This window comes from Eumetopias jubatus, unplaced genomic scaffold (genome assembly GCF_037043125.1).
Source record: "Eumetopias jubatus isolate StellerSeaLion01/CBP00866 unplaced genomic scaffold, mEumJub1_p1.0 scaffold_3, whole genome shotgun sequence".
Classification (NCBI taxonomy): domain Eukaryota; kingdom Metazoa; phylum Chordata; class Mammalia; order Carnivora; family Otariidae; genus Eumetopias; species Eumetopias jubatus.
In genome coordinates, this window is record NW_028274809.1 from 128,108,625 (window position 1) to 128,121,831 (window position 13,207).

Sequence of the window (13,207 nt, forward strand, 5' to 3'; positions counted from 1 at the left end):
AATGCTACTGAATAAAATAGTGTTGTCACGTTTATCTTGAATACTGATGCTTAAGGACAATGCAGATTTACTTAGAGGAAGGTGAGGAATTCTGTTTTTTCATTATTTTTCTGTTATTATATAAGTTTCAGGTATACAGCGTTATAATTTGACATCTGTATTCACTACAAAGTGATCGCCACCCCAAGTCTAGTTACCACGCATCACCATACAGTTGCCCTCTTCATCCACTTCACCCACTGCCCAAACCCCTTCCCCTCTGGTAACCACTAGTCTGTTCTTTGTATCTACGAATTTGTTTTGTTTTATTTTGTTTGTTTATTTGTGTGGGTTTTTTTTAGATTCCACATGAGTGAAATCATGCAATATCTGTCTTCATCTGATTTATTTTGCTTAGCATATAATACACTCAAGTTACATCTGTACTATTACAAATGGCAAGATTTCATTCTTTGTTATAGCCAAGTAGTAGTCCTCTGTATAAATTCTCCACAAAGTCTTATCCATTCATCTATCAGTGGACACTTAAGTTGTTTCCATATCTTGGTTATTGTAAATAATGCTACAATGAACATAGGGGTACATGTATCTTTTCAAATTAGTCTTTTTGTATTCTTTGGATAAATGCCCAGAAATGGAAGAGCTGGGTTATATGGTAATTCTTTTCTTAATTTTTTGAAGAATCTCCATACAGATAAGGAATTTTTAACCAAAAGCCTGGTTTATAACAGGTATATAGGTTAATTAAAAGGACTTTTTGAAGATTCTAAAAGATACTTCTGGATTCCTTCAAAAGGAATGGGAGTAAACAAACTTCTGGAGTTCGACAATGCACAATACAAATAATGGCTCCTCCATTTCCTAGAATGTGACCCTGAATTTTCTCAGATGTAAAACAGGAATAATTATACCTACTCTGAAGGATAATCACAAGGATGGAGTTAACTGAAACAATACAGTGCTGAGCACAGAAAAGGTGCCCCGTTGTCTTTGTTCCCTTCCCTTTGATCTTTATTATGCTTCATATCACTTCAAGATACACACCTTCTCTTTGGTAGAGTTATGTTCCAAGCACTGCCTATTCCCCACAAATGGGGTTTGTTTCAAATGAAAAGAAGGCAAAGAAGAAAAGTACAGCAGAGAGGGACTTAAGAAAAGATTCTTATGATATTACTGAGCAAATATCATAGAAGACAGAAGAAAAAAGGGGTTGAGTGAAGAGAAGAGGGGCCGGGGAAGAAGGTTAGATTGCCCAGGAGGGAGTTAACTGGTCTGGAGTCATTGAAGGGCAGGAACAGTTGTTAGTGTCCTCACAGGGGATAAGGGTTGTGATAAAATTCAGTAGGACAGGTACGACTACCCAGTGCGGGCCTGCTCAGTTCGGTTTTCTAGTACTAAGACAGGGTTGGAAGATACGAAGTGACCTCAGGGTAGACGTAGTTAGGAGAAGGAGGTCTGCCATCAGCCATTCATATCGTAAGACCTAACGGGAAGCATGTAAAATCCAACAAATGCCCACATTTTAATTTCTGAAATTTCTGCTTAATATGTTTTCATTTGTACATATTCCAAACCGAAAGCTTTTCTAGTAGGATGATAAATTATCTAACATGGTAACGTACACACAGAAAATGGTTCAGTCAGCATATGTTAAGTAAAAAAATACAAAAGTTTTTTAAGTTTAATATAACAGTCCTCTCTGTTAGTCGGGCATGAGTCAAATGAAAAAAGAAAAGCCTTCCACTGTGCCTTGAAGTTAATAAGGAAGCACATGGAAAAAGGTAATCTCCACGGTAATCAGAGCTTGAAAGATCAATACTCACTTAGAAACAAATAGGTTATCAATTTCTATTCGTTCTCTACTACTGTTGCAGCTGGAGGCCTTCAGGAATAATGAGAATATATGTCAGTAATGTAGTATGTGACCTTAAAACAGTCGTTAATCAGATCTTTTTAAAAGCTACTTAAAACTGTGAAATGTGGAATTCTTCCGCATTCTCTGCTTTTGGGTGCCACCAGTTTCATAAACTTCATGACCAGAAATAAAAGCAATTCTTTAATTTCAGATTTCTTTTTACTATGCCCATCAGTGCTATTTTTGGCATGTCTTTGTTAAGGTTTGAAAACCAGGAAGGATTTTATAATTTAGGTCAGGATAGAGATAGATCAGCTTTTAGTGGCTGATGATAAAAAAAAAAAAAAGTAAGGCTTTGATGTATAAATGGGGCTTCACTCACATCTGTGTAATAGGTTAAAAATCATAGAGACAAGTGCGATCCTTCTAAATTAACTTCTGCCTATGACTTGCAGAGAGAGAGAGAGAAAAAGAAACACACACACACACACACACACACACACACACACCTGACATCGGCGTCCTAGAGCAATGAAGAAGTGGATTCTGAAGTTACAACTTTTTGGTCAGATGGGTAGTTAAGAACTGACAAAGACTATCTTACTCTTACCCAGCCACACCTAATCTCCCAACAGTACCTGTATGTTTAGGTGCATTCAGGAAACATTTATTAAACACTGACTATGAGCCAAGCATGGTACTTGGTGCTAAGGATACAGAAATGGATGAGACCTAAGGCAGTAAGAGTCTGGTCAGGTTGTCAGTCTGGCTTCATGTGAGCCCAGCCCAGCAATGAGGACTTGACACACTGCATAAAGCTGTAGTCATTTTTATAACTGTGTCAGGTGAGACACTTCAAGCTTTCTCAATATTATTTAATTGTATTTAATTCCTGTAATTATCCCTGAGGTGTTGTCCTTCCCAATTAACATAGATGAACGACCTGAAGCAGTTACTTAACACAGCTACTTAAGGTTTTAAATAACTTGCCTAAAAGAAGTCAATGGTTTGTTCCACCAAAGTTCCAACTTACATCTGTCATATTTCATTCAGTTTGCCATTTGCTACTTCTAGAATTGTTTTTATCCCCACTTGAACTAACTACTCAGTGATAAGATATGCCGCATTAATTACCTAATGTTCATTAGTGAGCTAAAAGTCTGCAATTAACTAGTGAAGGACATCTCGTAAAATTTTTCTTCCTAACTTAATTTCGGTGACATCTATCTGTCTTTCATATCACTTAAAATCTTAAACAGCAATATGGGCTTCCTGGATGCAGAGCTGATTTTCAGGTGAATCAATAATACAGCCCTTCTCTATATATTGTTATATCATTCTTCTTCCTACCTCTTTAATCATACTTTACCGTCATCTGATACTGATCATGAAAAATCAGTGGATCTATTACAAACTCATAACATGGATGACATCCAGCCACACTAAATTTCAGGAAGAGACTGAGGAAGATGAATGGTTGTAGCTGTGGCCCAACAGCTGGCCCTAACGACCAATGACAACCAGAAAAGTTCAAAGGGGCCCCGTAATGTTTTATAGATATAAAGGAATTAATAGGGATTATATATTAAAGAAAAATAACTGTTCAGGAAAATGTCGTGTCGATTTCTTAGCATTATTGAACCTAGGGGTGACATGTCATTCATCCTAGACTTAAGAGAGAATTAAAACATGGAAAAAGAAATAGATATTTATCTGTGTTATACTTGTAGTTAAGTAAGAAACCCTTGCTAAGAATGAATGTCATCAGAAGTGAATTTAATGACATCAGAAATAATTTCTCTCCCCCAACATAAAAAGTATACAAAAAGCATTAAAATTAAACATATTAGGACCATATGATAGTCATTCTCAGGTTTCCTGCTATGGGAACATGTACTGGGTGGCAAATAATGTGTTTCTGCGAGGTGACAGTGACAGAATACTGAAAGGACTATAGTGTATCTAGTCTCATTTGCACTTAACTTTATTTCATTTATTTCTTTGCCAAATTATACATGGAGCAACTTCTGTGTACCAGGTATTATTCTAAGTGATGGAGATAAAACAGTGAACATGATAGATGATGGAATCTGTTTCTATGGGGTGGGGGGGAGAGATAGACAAGTTACAAATCACTTACAAAACAGTGTGACAAGTGTTTCAGTGATGTATTTAGAAAATATAGGTTGTATCTGAACATACTGGAGAGCTTGGCAAATCAAGGAAAATCTTTCAGGAGAAAAGTGACATCTTGGCTGAGGGATAAAGGATAGTTCTGGCTGTGACATAAAGGATAGAAAGAACTTAGCCAAGTAAGGATGGTGAGGGGAAGGGATAAATTAGTACCAGGCAGAGGGAACATCCCCTACAAATGACAGGAAGTGAAAGCAGCATGGCATGACCTTAGAAGGTGAAGAAGGGAAGGTGACAGGTAAGTTTCCAGATCATTCGGGATCTTTTAAGACAAAGTGAGTAATTTAGACTTTCTCCAAACAGCCCTGAAGAGCTACTGAGAGATTTTAAGCAGAACTTTGCATTTTAAAGAGATCATCAGACCATGATATGGTACAAGTACTTTAATAGACTTTCATAGGTAATCTAAGATGGCCATTCCCTACCCAATTCCACAGTGCAGTGAACAGTGCCGGAGTGGTTTTCTTATGGCGGTGTTATTATGTGTGGCCTTAGGAGAAAGAACATCTGAGTTACAAACTGATAATAATGCAAAATCATTCATCATTAAATCATAGAGCACTAGAACTCCATCATCTTATGTATCAGAAGACTAAAGCCCAAGAAGCAAAATGGCCTGCCAAGGTTGCAGGGTGACAGTGCCTCAGCAGCCCAGTCAGGCCTAGTTAGGCACTTCCTGACTCCTCACTGTTTCTACCTCAGGAGGGTTTCAAAGGAACAAGGCAGCTGCCTTCAGGAGGGTCGAATTCCTGATTCCTGATTCTTCTTTTCACTTAGGAACCTTTCACAACCTTCTTCCTCAATGCAAATGATGGAAAGTTTGACCATCCAGATCGAACCTTCTCGTCGGTTGCAAGATCTTGGAGAACTAGTCAGAGAGATACTTCTGATGTAAAGGTAGGTTCTTTTATTTGTTGATAGTAATTTAATTTCAAAATATGCTGAAATCTTGATTTATTTTATTTAATTGGATGTATAAGACAGTTTTGTTCCATGGTATGTTAAAATCATGTGGTACATCTAACCTAAAAGGAAACTAGAAGAAATAATTTTAAGCATCACAGAAAATGATTCAGAATTCATTTATATTATTCAGTTAAGGTGTTTTTGTAATTTCAAAAAATTCCTATCTAATTTAGATCAAATAATCTGGAGATGGAAAAAAAAAAAGGCCATAAATTGCCTTTCCTGCTGTTAACTCAATATTTGGCCCATTCCATAAAACACAGCAGGAACTGGATTTGACCTTAATGTGTCATATTGTTATAGCTTGCCCAGCTTTGGGTTTATGTAGCCTGGGGCAATTAATAAAGCATTAATGACAAGACCCATTTAAAATGTAGGCTTTTCTGTACAGCCTTAGCTTTTACTTGACTGTGCCTGGGGATACTATGCAACAATACACATTAGATTAAGCCAGCACACACACAATACCCAGAAACAGCCAGAGAGCAGAGTAATTTTACATTTGGTACGATTTAACTATTGTTAAATACAAATATTTGTTATTCGTTTATATGGGCTTTTGTCTCCTAAAAAAAGGTTGTATTCAAAACAATAACATACATTTGTTCTCTCATTTTTCTCAATTTTTTCTCTGATAACGAGATTTGATCAGGTTACTGCAATAGGTATATGTGTTTCTTTCTAAGGCCTCTTTCTTCAAGGCAGTTTTTCCCCCATCACTGCCACTCATATTGTTAAATATAAAAATAATATGGAATTATTCCATTTAGGGTCTTAATCCAACAACAGGCAGTGAATTAAAGTCAAAATTATCATTTTCATATTTATGTTTGTCTATTGCAAACATTTTTAAAGGCAATTACAGTGTTACTGAAGTGTAAGAAAACTGGATGAATACAACTTTGTTTGGTTCTTTTTGAAAGCAGAAAACAAACAAAATGGATCCAAGTAGTGTGTAGCTTCTCCATGTATTTTGTTCGTTACTATCAAAGTTTGCATAAATGAATATTAATTTGTGCATATAACATATTCATATTTGGAAATAAGATAATTTAACATGCATCCTTACTATACTAAATTCTTAAGGCATATACTTTTCTCCTAGCAGCCTTATAACTTCACTGAGGAATTAAACTCTAAAGTATCCATGAGCCATCATTTAACTCCCTACCAATGAAATCAGGGAGAGAATCTGTTTCTTATTTTGTAACATTCTCAGAATTTACCCAGAAAATGAGGAGTCCAGAGGCTTCTAGAATTAGCCTAGTGTTCATAAAAAGCACTCAATAAATATTTTGTGTTTGAATTAAATATTATTATCTATATTTTAAGGCTTTCTGTTATATTTAAGGTTATTCATATCTTAATTCAGAGCGGTATCCACATTGTATCAAATTATTTCAAGTGAAAATGCCTGCTCACTCTTATCAGACGTCATCACAAAAAAGAAAATGGGCTTTTCAGCTTAATTCAAAGACCTACCCTCACAGACACACACACACAGATCAAAGTTAATCATTCTAATATACATAAGTAGATATGGTGTTACACTTTACTCTCTATCCTGAGAACTTTATTGATGCTTCTCATCACCAAAAATATCTCACCAAGTTACAGGTCAGTCTCTGATGACGAATGTTTGTATCAGGCTTTTCCCTCTACAACTGCTAGGATTTCTCCCAGAGTTTTCCTGTTCTGGAACTTTCAAGAAATGCTTACATTTTGTTACCAGTTGTGTTCCTTTGGTTCCTGGGGGTCACATCATCAAGGACAAAGACCAATGTGGCTGTCGCTAACTGGAGAGGTTTTTTATTTTTTATCCTCAAGCAGCTGTGCCAAATACAAACAGGACCTATTCCCCCACCCCCGGACTTAATTAGTTCATAAGAAGCTCATTTCCCCAGCTTGACATTGCACAGATTTTTCGCATTTTCAGTTCTCTTTCATATTTTATGATAATCTCTCTTGAATATCTTTCCATGTAGACCCTTTCTTTTTCAAGGCTGCACACTGCACACATACACAATAATTTATGTAGACAATCTCCTATTTATGGGTAGTTTGTCTTTCTCTCTGATTGTTACTATTCAACACAAGCCTGCAGTAAACACCCTTGCACAGTGATCTTGATGAACTTTGCATATACGTGTAAAGGATAATTTCTTTGGCTATCTGCATTTTTAATTTTGAAAGATATTGCCAAACCATTATTCCCAAAGATGATAATTCACTCCCTAGAGCAGTGTGTGAAGATGCCTCCTTCCCCACGCCCCACCATCACTATTATAATAAACAGTGTAATTTTTGCTAATCTGGTGAGTGAAAATTTGTTTGGGCTTGCATGTCATTAATTGTGAGTGAAGTTGAGCATTTTCATGTTTCGTATTTCAATAATTGACCCGTAAACTTACTCATATCTTTTCCCATTTTTCATTTAGATTAAATATCTTTTTCTTACTGATTTGAAAAAGATCTTGGAAATTGCATCAAATTGCATTACAAGTATGGTTTCTCAGTCTTTCTGCTTTCCTCTATTTCAAGTGTGTGTGTATGTGTGTCTGTTTGTCCAAATGTATCAATCTTTCCATGTATGGCATCAGAATTTGAGGGTTCTCATTAAGGAAATGTTAGAGAGGTTTTTTTGGTAATACTGGTAGTAACTTCAGACTTTCTAAATTCACATTTAAATACATTGATTAAAACACGATATTTTTTTCCCTCTGAAATAATACTTGATTTAGCAGGGAAGAATATGTTACCAAGAGTAATAATAGTTTTGCTGTGTGTTAAAACCTAAGCTTTTGATTTCTTATCCCTAAGAAATATCCCTGTTAAATAAAGCATTGGATATAATTTTAAGGAAATGCATTTCCATTTGTGAATAAAAGAATGTCTAGCAATATCTCCTAGCTTAGATAATCATATAAGAAATCATATAAGAAAGAACTAGAATGGAGTAGTTGGTTTCATTCTGTCTTGCTTTATTAACATCAGTCTCTTCCTGTGGTAATGCATACAAGCTGGGCAGCGATGGAGTGTTGGTGAGGTGACCTTTCAGGAGCCAGGTCCCCTGAGTTAAGTCAGACTTGTTAGTTTTTACTTTATTTTTATTTTATTTTTTATTTCTCTTCTCTAGGGTAGTCTTGGTAACAACGACATTCAGCTTACTGGAGTTCTTACACTGAGATTCCTTAATGCCTTCAAAAGTTGTTATATTACTTTTGAATAGCTATGTAGATGTCAGGAAAGGTAGCTGTGACAAAATGTCATTAAGGTGACATAGTGTAAATTAATACAGTTAATGGAGGTGCTCGCCACTGACTCATTGACCCATTATGAGCTCTTGTGGAATTAACGAATGCCAGGGCATCAATCTTTTGAAAAAAAGGAAGAAAAGAGATGGCAGCTTTAAAACCTTGCAGTGAATTATATTAGAGAAGTGAAAAAGTCTGGGTTGGATTTGATTTCACTAGGAAGCCATAAAATGGTATGCTCTCTCAGCAAAATATATTAAACTGAAATGTCAGATTTGATGCAATAGGTATACAATTATGATAGTGTTAATAGTGGTCTTCTATCACTCTAAGACATACTTTCAAGTCCAATTTCTCAGCAGCTTGAACTTGTCATAAGCTTGTAAATTAGAAATTGTGTTTGAGGATATTTTCTTATTATTGAGAGAACGCGTATAACACTATTAACTGTACCATGGGGTTTTAGTATAGCTGTTAAAATAAACCAGAAATCACATTTACAGACACAAAATGCCTGTTATAATATTCATCTTGCCATTTCTCTGATAGTATTTGGTGTCTTTCCACACTGTTTTTCATTTAGGAAATCTTAAGCTACTTGGACTCTTAAAGAGAAACTGATTAACAGAAATCAATGGGAAGAGAGTAAGCAGGAGAGCTCTTACGTGAAGTAGGCAAATTGATACCTAAAGTGCTCTGAAGGAGCACACTTACCAGTTACAAGAGTAGCATGCATGCTTTCTGAATGGTTCTCAATAGTTTTTAAACTGCTTTTTTGTCATTTATTTGATAGTCTTCAGAACAGCCCTGTGAGATAGCTATCCTTATTCTTGTTTTGTAAAGGAGATCCACGGATATTAAGTGGCCTGCCTAAATTCACAGAGTAGATAAGGAAGAAGCGAGAACTAGCACTGAGGTCTGTTTAGTTATTCATACTGCCTTTTCATTGATTGGCGTGCTGCTTTAATTCTTCTGCATAACTGTATAATCATATCCAGCCACTTGGACTAGTTTCGAATCATTGATCAATCAAGTGTTACTTTAGTCATTTATTGCTGTGCAACAAACCATCCCAAACCTTAGTGGCTTAAAAAAAAAACCACAGCCATTTATTTCCCTAGAGTTCTGCAATCAGAGTAGGGTTCATCAGGTACAGCTTGTCTCTGATCCACCTGGAGTCAACTGGGGTGGCCTGTCTGGGTCTGGGGGATTCGAAGTGACCTCACTCACTTATGTGTTGCCTCAGCAAGGATGACTAGAACTGCCAGGGCCTGGCTGGTCTTCTCTTTCTCTATATAGTCTTCCTAAGAAAATCACACTTTCTTTCCATGGTGGCTTGCTAGCAAGAGAATTTAAAAAAAAAAAAAAAAAAAGAAAGAAAGAAAGAAGGGAACTGCAAGGCTCCTTAATGCCTAAGCTTGAAAGTCACACAGTGTTACCCCCACAGCATTCTGTTGGTCAAAACAAGTCACAGGGCCAGCCCAAGTTAAGGAAGGGGAGCAATGATCTCTACCTCCTGGTGAGCTGAGCAGCAAAGTCATATTTCAAGAGGACATGGAGGTTAGAGGGGTGTTGGTGGCCCTCTCTGGAAATAGTCTACTAAAGTCCTTTCTCTGGCCACAATTCACATTCCTCCTAGATGCAAAATACACTCAACTTGTTGGGTTTTTTTTTTTCCCAAAGATTTTATTTATTTGAGAGAGAGAGAATGAGAGATAGAGAGCACGAGAGGGAAGAGGGTCAGAGGGAGAAGCAGACTTCCCACCGAGCAGGGAGCCCGATGTGGGACTCAATCCCGGGACTCCGGGATCATGACCTGAGCCAAAGGCAGCCGCTCAACCAACCGAGCCACCCAGGCGCCCTGTACTCAACTTGTTAGCCACATTATTGTATCAGGATCAAAATCTAGTATCTCATGGTCTGTATCAGGTCCAGACACAGATACGATGCAGAAATTTCTAATTTGGACACCTGGAACCTAGAAAGACAAGTTATCTGTCCTGGGTACACTCAGCCTACGGTGGTGAGGCAGAAACAGGTAAACCTCAACAGACTCTACTCCGGAGGAGAGGGTGTGGAAGGTACAGAACAGCGGCTGGTTCTTGGCGATTGCCGCCAGGCGCATGTTGCCAGTTTCCTAGACTCTGGGGAGGAGGCCCAGACAGGTCCTCTGGGACCTTGGCTTTGCCCTCTGGATCAGCTTTCTTTTCCATAAGAAATAGCCCTTGTCTGTAGCCAAGTGGCTTTCTCCAAATGCTTCTTGATCATAGGAAGTTGGGGCCAAGGCATCTTTTAACCTCCTTTAAAATTCTGTGGACTTTCTGTGTATCAACTTATAGTTCATTATGAGAAAAAATTTGCACCCAAAAATCCTTTTGAGGCAGGATCCTCTCTGTTTCTGGCTATGAGTTAAGATGCTGTTTATAATGCCCTTAAGATTCCTAGAATCCCTTTGTGTAGCTGAGTGAGTCTACAAACCACCGCCTTAAATTTTACTGAGCACTTACAAAGGGGTTTATAGCCAAGCCTTTTACCTTGCAGCCACATTTGATTTGCAGCACCTTGGAATCTCTCCTTCTCTATAATAAATAAATAAATAAATAAATATTTATTTATTTATTTATTAAAACAAAAAGATTCTCCCTCTCCCTCTGCCCCTCCCCCCTCTAAAAAAAAAACCACACAGCCACTATATATTTGTTGACAGTTGCACAGTTGGAGTTAAAACCCAGCAAGGACGGCTCATAGCTGTGCCACATGGTGACAGCTGGAGGGGCGTGGCTGGGCCAGAGAACCCAGGGTGGCTTTCCTCACGTGTTTCGTGTCCCATCCGAGCAAGCCAGAATAGCTGGGGACCGTCCAGACACGTCTGTCTCTTTCCACGATCACTCCAGCAAGGCGGCCCCACCACTTTCTGTAGCTTTTGGCTTCTAAGCGGATAAAAACAGAGGCTGCAAGGCCTCTTAAGTCTTAGGCTTCTCTAGAAGACCTGCCGTATCATTTTTTCACATTCTGTGCATTGAAATATGCCTGCCCATATTCAAAGGGAGAAGAAATAGAGTCCCCCACTTTAAGGAACGAATGGTAATGTGGAAATGCCAGAGAGAACAGGAGATAGGAGAGGTTGTTACAGCAATCTTTGAAAAAATTTTACAAGCTACTAATTTAAAAATTATAAGTTCTAGTTTGGTTTATACCATGCAGTTCAATCTGATTGTGCACTTAGACAAAACTAAAATCTGAAATGCAAATAGCTTTTAAAAATATATCTGCTTAGGCTAGGTAACATATAAGTTAGTCCATATATTTGATAAAAACCCTTTCATCATCTGAGTTGTCTACATTTGTGTTCCTTCAAATACAAACATCCAAAGTGACCATTTTGTTACTGGTTACAGGGTATACTCTGGTACTGGGTAAACTCAGCAGCAATATTTTTGATCTGCATCAAAAAAAATTGATAGAACGAATAGCTTCTAAAAGGTATTTTGCATACAGCTATTAAACGCATTGTTTTACACATTATCACCATTTAATCCTCACATATCTACCCCGGTGAGTTCATAGCTATCATCATCACAATTTTGCATATGAAGAAATTGATTTTTTTTCCAAAGGGTCAAGAAACTTGCCCAAGCTGGCAAGAAGTCCAGATTTAAAATCAGATCTATTTGATTCTGGTGCACATAAAATAGCCCTTCCTGGTAGAAGAAGGGGATAATCCCCAAACCGCCTCCCTGCCCTGTCTCCCTCTTATCTTCAACTACCCGCCCGCCCTAAGGACCTCTGCTTAAGCTAACACAGCTTGAAAACCGTGGCCTTCAGTATTCTTTTATCACTATTACATGCCTGAAATGCAGGAGATGATAAACACACAGCAATAATTGATTCTTTTTTTTTTTTTTTGTATCTCACACATTTGTACTGAGTGTCTGTTATATACTAGGCACCATTGCAAGCAAGTGAGTGGTGTGAACCAGTGAGCAAAATAGACAGTGACCCCTACTGTCATAAGATTTCCAGGATAGGATAGTGCGACACGGGAGCCTAATATATAAAAAAGGAAAATTATAATTGCTGTGCAGAAAATCAAAATAGAATGAAGTCATATGGAATGACTGACTGGGTCATTGCTTCAGAAGGCAAAATAGAGAATATAAGCGCAGAGATCCTGGATTTAAAGCGATTGGTTTTGTTATGGAGCTTTACGACCTATTTCTGGTGTAGTCATTAGCAAATTACTTACCTTCTCTTTGTGTTCATGTCTAGAGAATGGGAAGAATGAGAATACCTACCTCATGAAATTTTGGGGAAGACTAAGAAAATATATATAAAGCACTTACAACAGTGCCAAGACATAGCATAAGATACAAATAATAAAAATAATAAAATAAAATAAAATGCAAAATAAAATAAAAATTTAAAAAGGATACAAATAAATTCTACCTGCTGTTTTAAGATTGAACAACCAGAGGTAACATTTCAGCTGATTCCTTGTCTTAGAGCACAGGTACGGTAATTGTCATCTTCTTGCACATCACGGTTGAATCTCCGAGACGAAACTCTTATTTGTGAGGTTTTTCTTTTTTAAATCAGCAAATCTTTTAAATCATATAAATATGAATATAAATTATATACTAATGTCCTGTATTTATACACTAACGTTAAATTTTAAAATGCTATTTGAAACAAGATCTTTTAATCTTTTAATTTTAAAAAATTTAAACTAAAACTGAGACATAAAAATTTACACCTACTCTGCTCCGTTAGCAACTTCTCCCTAGACTGTGTGATTTTACTCTCTTCCTTCCCCTTCAGAAGATGAAAAGAAAAAACAAAAACTTCTCTAGCTCAGCACTTCGAGATTCAGACAGCTTTAGTCCCATATAGCTCTGGTCTTTTGAAGCTTTTAGGGGCCTTGCAATTAAGCTGAACTTCA

The 13,207-nt window shown here is 37.2% G+C and overlaps 1 protein-coding gene across 8 annotated transcripts in view; it reads left to right on the forward strand.

Moving 5' to 3' along the window:
- The window catches only part of NBEA (neurobeachin), a 685,632-nt gene that overhangs the window by 608,354 nt on the left and 64,071 nt on the right, over positions 1-13,207 (forward strand). For all 8 annotated transcript variants that reach the window (XM_088021800.1, XM_088021804.1, XM_088021803.1 and 5 more), the window contains one exon: positions 4,826-4,945. In XM_088021800.1, coding sequence (XP_087877926.1) covers positions 4,826-4,945 — 120 coding nt within the window. The remainder of the gene's footprint in view (positions 1-4,825; positions 4,946-13,207) is intronic.